General features: G+C 42.6%; 2 protein-coding genes across 2 annotated transcripts in view; one reads left to right on the plus strand and one right to left on the minus strand.

The window, feature by feature from the left end:
- polrmt (polymerase (RNA) mitochondrial (DNA directed)) overlaps positions 1-5,104 on the plus strand; it is a 53,394-nt gene extending 48,290 nt beyond the window's left edge. The window contains exon 21 of the mRNA XM_061825232.1: positions 2,747-5,104. Coding sequence (XP_061681216.1) covers positions 2,747-2,796 — 50 coding nt within the window. The 3' untranslated portion in view covers positions 2,797-5,104. The remainder of the gene's footprint in view (positions 1-2,746) is intronic.
- Positions 5,105-6,067: 963 nt separating this feature from the next.
- hcn2b (hyperpolarization activated cyclic nucleotide-gated potassium channel 2b) overlaps positions 6,068-16,448 on the minus strand; it is a 39,863-nt gene continuing 29,482 nt past the window's right edge. The window contains exons 6-8 of the mRNA XM_061826085.1: positions 15,088-15,328; positions 13,203-13,367; positions 6,068-10,844 (exon numbers count right to left, since the gene is read on the minus strand). Of these exons, the coding sequence (XP_061682069.1) occupies positions 9,937-10,844; positions 13,203-13,367; positions 15,088-15,328 (1,314 nt within the window). The 3' untranslated portion in view covers positions 6,068-9,936. The remainder of the gene's footprint in view (positions 10,845-13,202; positions 13,368-15,087; positions 15,329-16,448) is intronic.

The following is a 16,448-nucleotide window of genomic DNA, read 5'->3' on the forward strand; positions in this document are numbered from 1 at the left end:
TTGGGTTGTTCCAAATTGTCAGTAGTTTTTTTTAATATATTTTTCACATATTTGAATTATCCATCCATCCATCCATTTTCTGTTACGCTTATCCTCACGAGGGTCGCGGGGAGTGCTGGAGCCTATCCCAGCTGTCCACGGGCAGGAGGCGGGGTGCACCCTGAACTGATTGCCAGCCCAATCGCAGGGCACATTGAGACAAACAGCCGCAGTCACAATCACACCTTGGGGCAATTTAGAGTGTCCAATTAATGTTGCATGCTTTTGGGATGTGGGAGGAAACCGGAGTGTCCGGAGGAAACCCACAGAGAACATCCAAACTTACTTAGCTAACCTTATCTCAAATCTTAATCAATTTGTAATCTTAACTAACCCTAACAATAATGTCAACATTTAAGTTAGAGATCAAAGGGTTTTACCGCTCCCACAGGGCTTTAGATATATAGTTGAAACACACCAAAAATTATTAAAACACACTTTTTTTTTCACTGTTTTTCATCTTTTCTCACGATCTCACTGACAGGTCTCCAAAATAAGTTGCTATACATGTTTGCGTCAAACTTTTTCACCGACAGATGGCGTTACCTGTAAAATGAGATTTCAACATGTTATATGCAAAAACTAAAATGTTCCCCTAAACCACAGGTTTCGAACTCAAGGCCCGGGGGCCAGATCTGGCCCACCGCATTATTTTATGTGAAACAACAATAGTTGGGAAAAATCCATTGCCCTTGATTTCTGATTCCAGAACTAACTTTGTATTCCTCAAATGAATTCCAATAGTTGACTGCCAACGACGTATATATCCGTCAAGTACGTTTTTCACTGGGTGGGCCGCTTTGCTGGCACGTGTTTTCAGGTCTGCGCATAAATTCTCAATAGGATTGAGATCAGGGCTTTGTGATTGTCATTTTGTGCCCGAACCCCCCGCCTTTATTTTCAACTTCCTGCCTGATGTCGCTTCAGTGTACCCACACAATGTTCTTTCCTCGTGATCCCACCAATTTTGTCGAGCGCGCCAGTCGTTCATGTAGCGAAACGTTTCAGTCTCAGCAGCAAACTATTTGGTCCCTGAATCAATTGCGGACACTGATTGAAATCAGTTTGTCCTTCTTAGGACTCGGCGGCGGGGCCAGTACACAAAACAAAACATCTCGCTGCAAATATTACATCGAGCAATTCTCCACTTCTTTGAAAAATAGATGAATGGATTTATCATAGCCATCCCCGGTGCACGACTGCGCGCGTGTCTTTGCCCCCCACCCCCTGCCTCCCCGTGCCGGTTGCCATGCCGACGGCACACGGACACGTCCCCGCCAGTCATCTACGGCGACTCGCCCCTTCCGCTTCCATCTGATCCGCTCGCTAACTACCGTCTGCTGAGCGCCGACAGCTGGCTGCTGTAAAGTGATTTCTGTTAATTGTGTCCCTCCGCTCCATAATCAGCTTACGCGGTCCAGTCAGGTGTGTTTAATACCGCAACTCAGTGGATCCTTTTAATCTTCGCCGGGACGGCGGCTGCATTTATTATTGTTCTTGTTTGGCCGCGCTTAATCTGAGAGAGGGGAGGTCGTCCGGATCCTCAACGGGACCAAATATCATCCTGGATACACTTTCATGATAAGCAAAGTGGGATTGCCTCCTTAAAACGCCAACATCCACTCTTTTGTTGTTGTTGTCAAAACTACATTGGGTGGGAAATTAATGATTTACAAAACATAACTTTTTTTGTAAAGTTGTGAGAAAATTTTATTCGTGAATTATCCTCTACATCGGGGGTGTCAAACTCATTTTTGTCGCGACCGTTATGGGGAAACCATAGAAAACCTGTATCGCCTCGTTATATTTCCACCCATCCATTCATTTTCGATACTGCTTATCCTCACAAGGGTCGCGGGGAGTGCTCGAACCTATCCCAACTGTCAATGGGCAGGAGGCGGGGTACACCCTGAACTGGTTGCCAGCCAATCCTAGGGCACTGAATATATCCATCCATTTTTCTTTGTCGCTTATCCTCACGAGGGTCGCGGGGAGTGCTGGAGCCTATCCCAGCTGTCAACGGGCAGGAGAGGCGGGGTACACCCTGAACTGGTTGCCAGCCAATCGCCGGGCACATAGAGACAAACAGTCACAATCGCACCTAGGGGCAATTTAGAGTGTCCAATTAATGCTGCGTGTTTTTTGGGGTGTGGGAGGAAACCGGAGTGCCCGGAGGAAACCCACGCAGACATGGTGTGAACATGAAAAATGCCACACAGGCGGGGCCGGGATCGAACCCTTGTCCTCAGAACTGTGAGGCTAATGCTTTACCAGCTGAACCACCATTTCACCGCCTCTTTATATTTACACATGAAATTTATGAACTTGTTTTGGAATCAGAAAATGAAGCGTGACTTTGAATGAAATGAAATTTGAAATTAAATTTCAACCATTGTTCATATTTAGTACACAAAAACGCTGATAATATCTCAACATTATCTTTTATGATATATGACAATTTGAAATGTCAGGATTAATTTTCGGATTTTGACAACGAAGATTTGCCTTCGCGGGACACATGAGATCATGTGGCGGTTAGGGTTTTTTTTGTTTGTTTTTTTGGGGGGGAGAGTAGATACTTTATCTTAATCATATTGTGATTTTGATATTCACGTATTCTTTTTCCTTGTTAAATGTCCACAAGTAATAATTTGATGGTTTCATATTTGAGCCAAAAACTCCATCCATCCCTCTCTTGCTTGTCCAGGGGACTTCGATCTCAACCAGGTGAAAGAATCCAAGTACTTCTTCAGCTGAGCCTTCACGGGACGCCGTTGGCCGCGTTCTCCTGTTTTGGCGTCCCGGGGGCCGAGGCTGATTGGACGGCCTCTTGTGCGTGAAGGGCCAGGACGCCGACAAAGACTCGAATCAAGGAAAAAGCGCCGTTTTCATAACAAAACGATCGCACCTGAGGAAGAGAGCCGCACTTGTGCTCATCGAGTAGCCGTGATTGGCCGTGTGTGTGTGTGTGTGTGTGCGGCTCCTTGTCTGGTGGGCGGGGAGGTGTGTGAAGGACCCCCCCCCCCACACACACACACACACACAGCCCCCCCATCAAGTTTTAACCTACCATCATCATCATCCTATCTCATAATCATCCATCAGTCAGGAGCTGCAAGCGGGCGGGTCACGTGCGGCGTACGAGAGCATTTGATGTGGCCCATTCTGACGTTCTAAAAATAAACGACGCCTCAGAGGAGCTGTTAGTACACAAAACGCATAAATAAATGAATATTTTCAGCGCACTGGGAAGGACAAAACTGACGCAGAATAATGTTGCATATTTTCAGTATTTTTTTTTTTCTCCTTTAAAAAGTATCCCTTGAAAGGGATAATTTTTTTTATTTACTGGAATAGAAGTATTTTAATGAATGGGTATCCACAAGTTACGTTAAATGCTTTTATTTAATCATGTGATATTTTGACTTTTGGGAAAAAAGATTTTCTCTAAAGGGAAAAAAAAAGAATTCACTTAAACCTCAACTTTTTCTCGTTATCATACGGCAATAAAAAAAAAATTGTACTTTAACTCGATACTACTAAGATCTTCTACTAGTGCTTTTTCCATGTTTTACATCACACACACACACCCAAAAAAGAAAGTTTTGACTTTAACTTGGTTAAACAGAAACAAATGTAAATTGTATGACGGATTACGAATGTTTCTTGGAAACTATGCTATTTTTCTTTTTTTGGGGGGAGGGAGAACAAGTTTGACACTTAAATTTGATTTGAATTATTAGATTTGAACTTTTATCATGTCATCTTCTACTGGAAAAAAATAAAATTACCACCCCCAAAAAAAATACTTGCCAAAGTTACGTTTAGGGTTACCTCACCCTAACCTTTTATTCCCTTAAAATGTACCTTTACTCTGATAAAGTACCGTAATTTCCGGCCTACAGAGTGCGCTTGGTTGTAAGCCTCACCCAATACATTTGTAAAGGAAATACCATTTGGTACATACATAAGCCGCACCCATGTAAAATAAAAGCCGCAAGTGCCCCCATTGAAACACGAGATATTTACAAAGAAAGACGGTACACAGAGTTTTCAAAATTTTAATACCTTATCTTAGCATAGCAACAACAAGGTAGCACAGACTACACAGTAGCAACACGATAGCACAGCACTAACAGGGCCGATTAAAAAAAAAAAAAAAAAAGTACCTAAATCACTGAGATGTGGCAGTAACACAGCAGAAACACGCTAGTGTGACGCTAACCCTAGCGCGGCGCTAAAGCTAGCGCAGCACAAACAGGGCTGGTTAAAAAATATATATATCGGTAAAAATCAGGGAGGCACTGCAGTAACACAGCAGCAAACAGGGCCAGTTAAAAAAAAAAAATACCTACCGGTAAAAGTCACTTCCTCGACACATATATTCCACCGGTCTCACTCTTACCTTTTCCGCTCGAGTGCCCCCTTGCGGCCATTAGAAAAAAATGCACAAATCAGCCGCGTTACCGCATAAGCCGCAGGGTTCAACGCGTGTGAAAAAAGTCGCAGTTTATAGGCCGGAAATTATGGTACTAGTGGTAGTAGTCTGTTTTTTTTGCCCACTTTTCAATGCAACTCTAGTGCTTTGTACCGGGAGAATGTGAGAAACATCTTCAAACTTCAAGCGTTGTTTCAAGCAAAAGAATATTTCCATGTCCTCTCAAGCTGCTCAAGATCTGAAAAGATCTTTTAAGAGTTCCCACAAAAGCGTCCGCTGCTCACGTCTTTTGGGCTTTTTTTAAAATGCGTTGACTGGCTGGAATATTTCACAATATTTGAGCACTTAAAAATAGCACAAGTGCTTTCAGATGTCACGTAGAAATCATTTTTTTGTGGTGTCGTTTGCTCATAACTGTTCTTCCGTGTCGCGAGCCGCTTTGATCCGTTACCGTTCGTCATGTTTGCTTACCTCATGTTTCTACGGCAAATCATCTTTAAAAAGAAAAAAAAAAAGTGACGATTGCTATTTTGTGACTACTGTGGCTGCAAATGTCGTCACGCTGAACTGAAATTCATTGCTTTTGTGCGTTTGTGTGCTCTTATATTAAATGAAGAATGTATTATTTTTGGAATTGTGCCTGTGGTTGATTTCTTGAAGCGACTATAAAAATACAGAACATTTAAGACGAAATATGTTAGCTGTCTATTTAGTGTAGCATAATATTTAATACTTTTAACAAGGTACATTAAAAACACTTTCAAGCATTTTGGTTCATCCATGTTAGTTTTACATAAATCAAAAACTAAATCCTAATTGGTACAGTAAGAAGCTATAAAATGTGAAAATATAATATGATGAAATTAAGAACAAATTATGTAATTATATATAATCATATATAAATAATATGTTCATAGTAGTCGTAAATAAAAATCTGTCAAGTACATTGTAAAAAATATATCTATATATCAAATATTTGGTCAAATAAAAATATAAAATAACTTTGTACAAAAATGAAAAAGTCATCTGAAAAAAAGGTATTTTTTTCTTTTGACTAACGCCATGCTTGACATTGAGGAAATTTTTATTTTATCAGGCTAACTTAATTTTATTGGCATAGTCAACAAGAAAAGTTATTTTACAATTCGAAATATATTACAAGACGAAAATTTGAATATCAAGAAAAAAATGGATAAAGTAATTAACAGTTCTCAAAAATAAAATTAAGAAAATATTTTTTACGAGCATAAAATCAGTATTTGTCTATGATCGGATGAAAGCAGATGAAATGGCGATTATAAATTATTTTTACAAATATTTACAATTTTTTCGGATGGAAAAAAATTAATTAGCAGAGTCCATAGAAAAAAAGATTAAAATTTTATAATCAAATATTTATTACATGTACAAATGGAATGGAGGTAAATTGCTGAATAAATAATTTTGGGGTGACAAAATGGCACACATATATTTTACCAAAAAAGAAAATGTATTGTCAAGATGGAAAAAAAAAAAGCAGACTCATGTATTCACCATCACGTTCCTTTATTACATTAAAAAGTTTTGAGGGAGAAAAAAAAATGAGCCACGTGACATTTTTTGTGCTTTTTCGACATGCGTAATCGGGTTCCAGGAAAAAAGGAAGCGTTGGATATCACAATTAATGGACTCGGTTATATTTGATTCTTATTCTATTGCACTGATATATGAAATATAAGGGACAATGCTGCTAATATTCTACAGCCAAACACACAAAGAATACATTATGTGGACAGTATAATGTCGGTATTATGCACAATTCATTATGGGACTGCACGGTAGATAAATGCAAAAAGTATACAATAATCAAAGTGTCAAGGAAAAAAAATTACAGCAATAAGAAAGGTCCTCGTATGTAAGATGCGACATCGCAATGCCTCGCTGACGTTTGTCCAACATTTGCATTTTGTTGTTGTTCTATTGCTGCTGTAGAAAAGGGAAAAAATGGAAACAAATTTTTCTGTTTATATTTTAAATTTTGCAATTTTCTTAAATCAGGTCATATGAAACTAAAACTTAGAAGGCTTTCCCAAAATCATTTTAAGAGGTTGGCGCGGGTGGGAGAGGGGATTTTTTTTTTTTTCTATCATGATGTAATTTTAAAACAATAAAGTGGTGACACTCACAAAAATATGGGGAAAAGTTGAGATTTTAGGAGCGCAAAGTAAAAATATTACAAAAAAAATTATGAGTAATGTAATATTACAAAAATTAATGTAAAAAATGTTCATAACTTTCAGGTGAGAGGAAAAAAATCGCATGGGGTCCAATTCAGTGTTCCTCAATTTCTTTGCCTTCACAGGATGACAAATGTGCTGTAATAAATATTTCATATATGCAATGATTTCTCCTTGTACAGTGTGTAGTCAAAAAAAAAACAAAATGGGTCAACTGATCTTTCGATTTGGTTTTATATCACAACTGAGCCACTAAAAACTCGATTATGCTTACTCCATTGTTATCATTTTTCAGGAGTTATTTAAAGTTTTATGGTTTTAATAAAACCTGGTGGATTTCTACCAGTTTGGAGCGGCATTGTTTATCACCGCCGTGGAGGTGGATCGGACGGGGAGGCGGTTTGGCCGGAGCGTCGTCATCGCCGCTGTGGAGGTGGATTGGGCGGGGCGGTGGTTTGGCAGCGTGCGATTTGGCCCTGATCCGCATATCATCTAAATATGGCTCGAAACAATAGGGTAATACTGCCCCGGTCACTTCACTCGGTTGTGAAACGTTCTCTTCTTCTAAAAGAGCTTCCGTGTCAGAAGGGGCGTCAGAGAAACCCGAATATCTTCATTGTTCGTCTCTGCACAGGTGGCACAGCGCGTTTTCAATGGCAAACGTCCCGGTGTGATGTCACGGACAGAAGATGCAGCCAATATGGCTACCACATGAATGTCGGATGAGACTTCTGCAACTTTGCGTGTGGATGACGCGCTCTCTCTCTCTCTCTCTCGCTGATATAATGTTTATAGGGATCACACTTAACCCTTAACTTCCTGGGATGAAGCCTGGCCTCATGGGTGTGGCCATCTTGGGAATTGGAGTTGGCCCAGTTTTCCTCTGAAGAATCAGGATAAGTGCTGAAGACCAGCATTTATCTGAACAATATGCCTTCCCTCTATTCATATCTGTAATTAATCTAAAAACTACACATGGAGTTAGCCCACTCGAGTTCTCAGTGGCTCAAGTTCATCAGATTTGGGATGGCGTCACGGTGGATCCGCTGGAAAGCGTTGCCTTCACAGTCCTGAGGACCCGGGTTCGATCCCGGACCCACCTGTGTGGAGTTTGCATGTTCTCCCCCGTGCCTGCGTGGGTTTCCTCCCACCCCCAAAAAACATACAACATTAATTGGACACTAAATTGACGCTAGGTGTGATTGTGAGTGCGGCCGTTCGTCTCCATGTGCCCTGGGATTGGCTGGCAACCAGTTCAGGGTGTACTCCAGCACTCCCTGCGACCCTTGTGAGGATAAGCGGCAAAGAAAATGGATGGATAGATTTGAAGTAGAAACGGGAGGTAAGCAGACACGATGAACGGTAACAGATCACTAAATTGCCCCTAGGTGTGATTGCGAGTGCGGCTGTTTGTCTCCATGTGCCCTGGATTGGCTGGCGACCAGTTCAGGGTGTACCCCGTCTCCTGCTCGTTGACCCCCTGCGACCCTTCTCGGGATAAGATGGATGTCAGATTTGGTTTGTTTTTCGCCCCTCATTCGGTGTGCTGCTGCTGAGCAATCGTCAGCGTCCACTCCATCGCAGGGTGCGCGGCGACAAACAAGCATCAGCACGCACATTCACACCTACGGACAGTTTAGAGTCGTCTTTAAATGTTACTGACGATAATGAATTGTGACAAAACGGCGGCGGACACATGGTTAAATCGGGAATCCTTTGAAGCGCCCAGAAATTTGCTTCCCATGGTTATAGACAAAAAAAAAAAAAAACAGAACTGACCTGAAAAACGCTGCTTAAAATAAAACAACTGCACTTTGAAAACACTCCAGCTACGCAAGGTGAACAAAATGAAAGTGTCATCATCATCTTAGTCATCATCAGCTGGGGAAAGAAATAGTTATTGGTACAGAATAATGAAATGAAACAGAAGGAGAATAATAAGAGTCCCAAAGAGACCCGAGAGGTTCCATTTTCCGCTGTCGTTAGCCAGTAATGGCGCCGGCGCGGTTAGGACACGAGCCGAACGGGATGCGACGTCACACCGCGAGCAGGGAGCCAGAAGCTCAGACGCCCACCGAAACGTTTCTCGGACACAAAATCGTTGACGTCCCTCGAACTCTTCCCGAGGCGTTAACGGCACGGGGCGAGCAGTCCTCGGCTGGTGATCCGTTTACGTCGCGCTCTTTAACCCCAACCCTAACTCTATGGAGTGGAGCCATTTTAACCCAGGGACGACTCGGACTTACATTTTTAATGATGCGCGTCGCAATCGGTTGGGTAAAAAATGTGGGTAAAAGCCGCATTGTTGATCTCAACGGTGTTCAACGTTAGAGGGTCCACCGTGGTTTGAAAACAAAACAACCACAGTCACCGATGGTACACTTGCTTGACTTCTCACTCTGAGGTTGTAAATGTGAGTGTGAACCTGTCTGGTCGTAGTCCGCCTTTTTGTCTTAAGTCAGCTGGGATAAGTTCCAGGTCCCAGTTCGCCTGAACAGGCGAAACACTACAGAAAATGGCGTAATGGTTTAAGAGCTACATCCTGTGATTGGTTCGAGCCTTCGTCTTGGGTGCACCCCGCCTCTCGCCTAAGGAATAAAGGAGCTGTGTTTTGGTCAATGTTTGTTTGTTTTTGTGCAAAATTGAAGGTACAAGCAAATTCAGCCTCCCCCCGTGCCTGTGTGGGTTTTCTCCGGGCACTCCGGTTGCGCGGTCCAGAACCTCCCAACAGCCGCCAAGCCTCACGCGACTCCCTCACAATTAGAAATCAGATGAAACTGATTTCCAAGACGAGTCATGGAAAGAATCCAAATTAAGGTACCACTGTGATACCAAAAATCAATCATCAAGTGGTGAAAAAGAGACCGAGAGCCAAGAGGACCGACTTGTACAATAGATGCAAAGAGTTACATCCCGATACATCCCGTGTCGATTAAAGCTAGCGTGGTGAAGCAGAAGCTCAGAAGCAGGTTCCGGTTCTTGTTCTTATTGGAGTCCTCAGTCGAACAAAGTGAGTACAAAGGTAGTAGGCATATATTGTAAACTACGGTGTACAAATGAGGCAAATTTGGGAGGTTGCTACTACGCTATGCTACGATTCTGTGCATTTACTTGTAACTCATTGGAGAAGAGTCCAAAGTCAACTTCTGCATCAGAGTATACTTCTGCCAGACCCTCATTTCCGACTGGAGTACCGTAGCTCCATCGTGTTCATGTCGAGCCCCTCATAAACTCAAGTCCCAATCACAAGTTCGAGGATAAACGGGATCGGACCTTAATCTGCTCCTTCTCCGGAAGGCTCGAGATGGAGTCCTTCTTGGGTCGGACCAAGTCCCCGACTGGAGTTCCCAACGCGAACGCCGTACCTGTGCCGAAGGCTCCCGCTGACATCTGGTGGGGCAGCACAATCCTGTGCGGTATGGCGCTGCAGACCCCCGCATGGCCCGAAGGGGTCTGGGTGGGTCCGATGGAAGTAGAGGAGACACGGGCGGATGGGGTTGGACTGGGGGCTCCCGGGTGAATCCCTTCATGCGGCAACGATGGCTGTGAGGCCGACAGCGCCCTGGTGTCCTGGCTGAGGCTCTCCATTGGCAAGGAATGGGTGCTCTTACGCGTGCTGAGGTGGTGCGCAGGACTTGCTGTGTGTTGGTGGACTAAAGACAGCTGGGATCCCGCGGCGGGGGCACTCAGGACGCTCGATCCGTATGGTAAGGAACGAGGGCTCTGGAAAGGGGGGCTGGACAGGACCGGCGCAAAACCACCAGTAGCAAGGAGTTGCGACTGCAACGGCGAGGCCGGGCTGGATATATTCTGCAACACTTGGAATCTCCTCACCATCCTGGGGGACTGCAACGGACCGGGCCCCACAGCGTTCCCTTGCGCGGGCGGGCAAAGGCTCATGGCGACAGCCTGCTGCAAGTTGGCGACAGCGGAACTTTGGGGCTGTTGAGAGGAGCCCGGCGGGGTAAAAATCCCGCTGTGCGGAGGCGGCGTCGCGGACAAGGGCTGCGGCTGCCGCGGCACGTCCACCCGTTGAACCATCTCGCGGTCGTATTTGACGATCTCCTGGATCATCTCGTTCTCGCGGTTGTTGAACACCCCCGAGTTGAGATCGTGCTGAACTTTGTGCATCAGGATCGAGTTCTTCTTGCCTGAAATGAGAAACAGGAAAATGCAGGCGGTGGTGTTGCTAAGGGAACGAAGGGCTCCACGGTGAGAGGATTCCTTTACAAGGAGAAATTTAAAATAACTGCACACCTAAACAGAAGCTTTTTATTTCACCCTTACACTTAAATATTCATTCAGCAACTAATAGAAAGGAGCGGAACCAAATTCTATTGAATTCTCTAACCTTCATTCAATTGTCGCGAGCTGCCTTAAACGATTTCCACCAAGAACGGTAAGCAAGGACTTCCAACGGACTTTGCGGTTCCAGAGACGCCCGCATCGGAGTTTTTGGACAGTTAGAGCACGTGTACCAGAGATTACAATAAATTGCCTCAGGGAGCGAGCTAAGTGCTGTTTCAAGAAATGTCTACAGACAAAGACATGATACAGCTCTAGTATCTGATCCCAAGTACTGGTCTTATCAGTTAAGTCTGTTGTAGACAAGAAGAACTCATTTGTCTCCCCACGAGTGGAAGAGGCTGAGAGCGTCGTTTTCCTCGGAGGACGTCAGAATGCGCTTGGCGACCCCGATTTCATCTTTTCTTTGTTGAACAGAACTCTCAGTAAAACAGATGCGGCTGCATATGGTACCACGGGGAGCGGAAAATGTAGAACATCATGCCAAAGAGGGCGTGGCCTGGCCACCGCTCCGAAGCGGTTTCATCTCTGACACCTGTCACCGGTTACAGCTGTGTCACATGAGCCTCTGTGATTAGACAATGTATTTAAGTTGGAGTTTTGTCACTGGTTTTTGCTTTCATGCATGTTGTCAAGCACAACTTTCGTTTCTAATAAAAAGCCACTGAACGTCATGTCCTCATCTTGGAGTCCTGCATTTGGGTCTGCCGTGAACCGTTGGTTCGTGACAGTGTGGTTAAGGGTTGGGGTGATGGTCAGGTCTACAATTTGGTCAGGGGTACAGGGAAGTGGTAAGATGTAACATTTTAGAAATAACTCACAAACACGATATAGAAAATCAATGCGTCGTTATGATTTGACAGCTGTTGTACGGATCCTCAATAATCGCGGACGCGCACAGAAGCTCGATAGCGAAATCTTTCAAGCGTGTCGCTGCTTTCAAAACAGATGCCGATGTTGGAATATCGTTAATTCGCGGAGACGCGTCGATTGCGTCATTACGTTTGAGTCCGTTCAGATCCCGTGTGGTCGTCCTGATGCACCTGCGGTTTTTGTCTTCCAAATGTTGCTCTATCGAGTGCGCACGCCGTGTGTGTTTTGGGGTCGCGCTAGCTCTTTAAACGCACACCCCAAATATGCCAGCTGACTGGCGGTGGCTCGCGTCTGGAATGTGGTTGCTACGGCAACAAATGGGAGGCCAGAGGAGGTGGGGGGGGGGTTTCAAATATGTAAAGGAGAGTGGACGCGTGAAATGGGGCACCGGGGCCATTTCTGAACACTCGTACTAGGGCGGCACCACATTCCAATAAAGCTGATTCTGAAATGTTATACATGTAATTGAAGAGCTCAGGTGGCAAATAAAGCTAAAATGTAGTAATTACTTTTTAAATGAGAATAATAATAATAATATAGAAACATATTAACAGTTATGGAAAGAGATGTGAGAGCGATCCGAGGACTGCAGATTCTTTGATCGAATGCTAACATGCTAACAGTCAACGTGCTCATAGAGAAGATAGCAATCTGAGTTGTGAAAGTCCTAAATCAGATTTCATAAGAAATTCATATTTTGATCACAGGTGTCAAACTCAAGGCCCGGGGGCCAGATCCGGCCCGCCACATGATTCTATGTGGCTCGCGAAGGTAAATCATGTGCGTCAACTTCTGTGATTCTTGTTCGAATCTGTACACAAATGTCAAACTGTCATATCAAAAATGACAGCATTGAGATATGGAAAGCGTTTGTTTTTTTTTTTTTTTTAAATCTTACCAAAACATCAATAATAGTTGAAAATACCATTTCCCTTGATTTCTGACTTACAACCTAATTCGGAAATTTCATGCGTGATGAGGCGTAAAAAGATTTTTATATTTTCAGTCATAACAGCCCTCAGAGGGAAACCAGAACTACAATGCGGCCCGCGATAAAACCGAGTTTGACACTTGTGTGTTATGGTATTTTGCTGTATTCCAATGAGAACTGGTCCAATGCTAATATGCTAACTGAGCTAATCTGTTGTGAAGTCGCAATTGTTTGAAATGGTTCCAATCGGCCAAGAAATGGGAAGGGATTTGCTGCATTTGCAATTTTGCTTTTACATTATTATTAGTCCTAGGGTTCATGATTCGGATTCGGTTCCCTCTCTAGCGAACTTCCCCGCGGGACGTTTGCGCAAATATACGAGGGACAGTCGGTGACTCACCTATCCTGTCCAGCCTGTCGATGGCGACCGTCTCGAAGGCGCGCCTCATCATGGGGTACTCCTCCAGGACCTCGTTGAAGTTGTCCACCGAGAGCGAGTACAGGCGGCAGTACGTGTCCGACCGCACGCTGGCCGTGCGCCGGCCGCGGGTCAGCAGGCAGATCTCTGCGGAGAGATGGCGGAACCTTTGCCGGGCTCGCGGATGCTAAAGTCTCCAATCGAATCCGTCGATCATTTTTGATCAGGTACCTTGTTTAGCTGTACAATTCCAACCTCTTCACAGTAAATATGAATCATACGTACATACATTTTATGTGCTGCTTGTTGAGGATTACATTAATTCAATAATAAAGAATCAGAAGCTGTTAAAATTTTGCCTTTTTTTCTGAATTAAATAATCTGGTAATCGGGTAAAAGAAGCTTCAAATTAGGTCCAAGTGTTTCTGAATCCTAATATATGGAATATTTAGAGTTTAAATTAGTAATGCTTTCTTTTTTTACACCAATAATAATAATGAATAAATATTTAAAAATACCATCTTTATAAACAATGTTAAAATACGATAGCCTGTAGCTGAGGTTTTATTTCACTGTAACATGACGCAGTTTTAATCTTAACGGTATCCTTAAAAAAAAAAAAATTTATGAAAAAATTTAATTAAAATGTGATGCACGTTAAAAAAAAAATCTGAAAAATTGTAGCTACATGAATGTTTAAAAACAACGAGTTTAGTTTGAAATGTAAATGTTTTGAAGTTAAACACAACTGAAATGAACAGTGATTATTTTGTGCACCACTAGAGGGCGCCTGTACCAGACGTTAAAAAAAAAATCACTTTTACCTATTACTGTATGGGCAAAAATAAACATTTTTTGGGGGGGGGGTCTATTGCGTTTTTTTTTTTTTTTTTTATCACTATTAGGTGGCAGGGCTCGGCCCAGTCGAAAGTGAAAGCGGATCGCGAACCCAATCGCCGGTGTGCGGTTACGTGGACCTGCTGCCGCGTGAGTGGCGCCTCCGTGACAGGCGCCGTTAATGGAGCGCACGCTATATTTGGAGACGGGCCCGCTCGGCTCCATTACGGTGACTTTCTTCTTCTTCTTCTTTTACGCACTGTCGTCTTGACAACCCCGCGTCAAGATTACCGCGCAGAGCGTCCGAACTGTCCGTCTGCGCGCTCATGAAAACGGGGCGAGGCGTCGCAAACGGCCGCATCATCATCATCATCATCATCATCACCGTACTATGGGCTGCACCTGCATCAAGCAAAATGCTGAACGAGGCTATTTTGCTTTTTCGGACGTGGTAACAGTATTTAAGTACAAATACTTTGCTCCCGAGGAGTCACTGATGGCGTAGTGGTACACGCGTCTGCCTTTGGTGAGGGGAGCGTGGGATCGATTCCCGCTTAGCGATGGTGTCGATATCTGCCCCGCGACCGACCGGCGACCGGTTCAGGGTGTAGGCCGCCTTTCGCCTGAAGCTCGCTGGGATAGGCTCCAACTTTCCTGGAACCCTTGTGAGGATAAGCGGCGTGGATAATGACATGACTTTGCTCCCGTCCTCTCCAGGTTCACCTATTTATTTTTCTGATGACTTTTTACCGATTGTATCTTTAAAAACAAGTATCCGTACTTTCTGATGATTTATGACACGATGTTAAAAAAAAATAATGTAAATAAAAGTAATTTTATTAATTGAGATCTTGGGGGCAGCAGCGGAATGGAAGAACGGGAACAGTTAAAAAAAAAAAAATTGGACTATTTACATGTAAAATGTGTTTCGACACACGGACGTTTATCATTTAACGACGCAATTTCTGGAAAAGATTAATTTCATAAATAGAGGTACTCCTAGCGAAAGGGAACCTAGATGCGCACCCACCTCCGAAGTAGGATCCGTCGACCAGCTTCATGCCCACGCTGCCTTTGGTGAGCACGGTGAGCACGCCGTGCTGGATGAAGTACATCTTCTTGCCCACGGTGCCCTCGCGTACCACGTAGTCGGCCGGCTGGAAGACCTCGAACCGGAGCTTGGTCAGCATGGCCGTCACGAAGTTGGGGTCGGCGTTGGCGAACAGCGGCATGGACGCCACCAGCTTGCGGCAGTTGAAGTTGACGATTTCCTGCCGGGGAACGCCGCGTTGCCGTTAGCGCGCTTGGGTTGAAAAATGGCAAGGGAAAATCGCTTTGGGGAAATTGACACTTGGAAAACTTTATACTACTAACAAAAACGATTTATTAATCTTTAAAAAGTTACTCTATTCTGTCAAAAGTTTAGTAATAAAAAAATCTTGTTTCATATTAAAGAATTTCTCATTAGATCAATTTTTTGTCTACAATCTGACTTTATTCTAGTCGAAACACTGTTACCTAACTTTATTCATGATTTTTATTATTTAATTACATTTTAAAATGATTGCTTTGTTTCTTTAAGATTTTGATTTTTTTTCTCTATATTTCCTCAAAATGCAACAATAAAAATCTGTAATGTGACTATTTTGTTACTCATTTTCTAGTCAAATGAGTTGTTCTTGTCCACAAAAGCATGTGATTTATTCTCATAAAATGAGATGACATTTTACATATTGTCCCTATTTTTATTTCTTCATTAGAGCTTTTTCTCTAAAATTATTGATCCCTGCTCATCTTTTTCTGAATTTTACTAAAATCTTACAACCGCCCCAACCTCCCCGTAATTCCATGATTGTATTTGCATAGAAATATTACATTTTTTTTTGTTAGCAAGCCCTGCAGGATAATTTAAGAAAAATTAAAAAACAGAGCAAAAAAGATAACCTATATACTAGATAGATAGATAGATAGATAGATAGATAGATAGATAGATAGATAGATAGATTATATTTTTAAAAAATATTAAACATTATTAAATTGAATTATTAAATTATACAAAAAATATCAAAAAAAATTATACCCTTTAAATAATTGCTGTCTTGATGCTATTATAATTCAAATCATTTTTAATGTAAAAGAATTTACAAATATTATTATATTATTATAAGTGTGCATACATTTTTTGGGACACCCTGTATACATAAATTTATTTAGTATATAGGTTATCTTCCCTAAAAAAAGTTAAAAGTTATCAAAAATTATAAAATGTTATTATTACTAAATTATCAAAAAGAAAAATTATCAAAAACTTTATATACACTTTAAATAATTTTCTATTTGATTTTTCTTATAATTCAAATAATTTTTAATATGTAAAAGAATTTACAAATA

Source organism: Syngnathoides biaculeatus, chromosome 7 (genome assembly GCF_019802595.1).
Source record: "Syngnathoides biaculeatus isolate LvHL_M chromosome 7, ASM1980259v1, whole genome shotgun sequence".
NCBI classification, from domain to species: domain Eukaryota; kingdom Metazoa; phylum Chordata; class Actinopteri; order Syngnathiformes; family Syngnathidae; genus Syngnathoides; species Syngnathoides biaculeatus.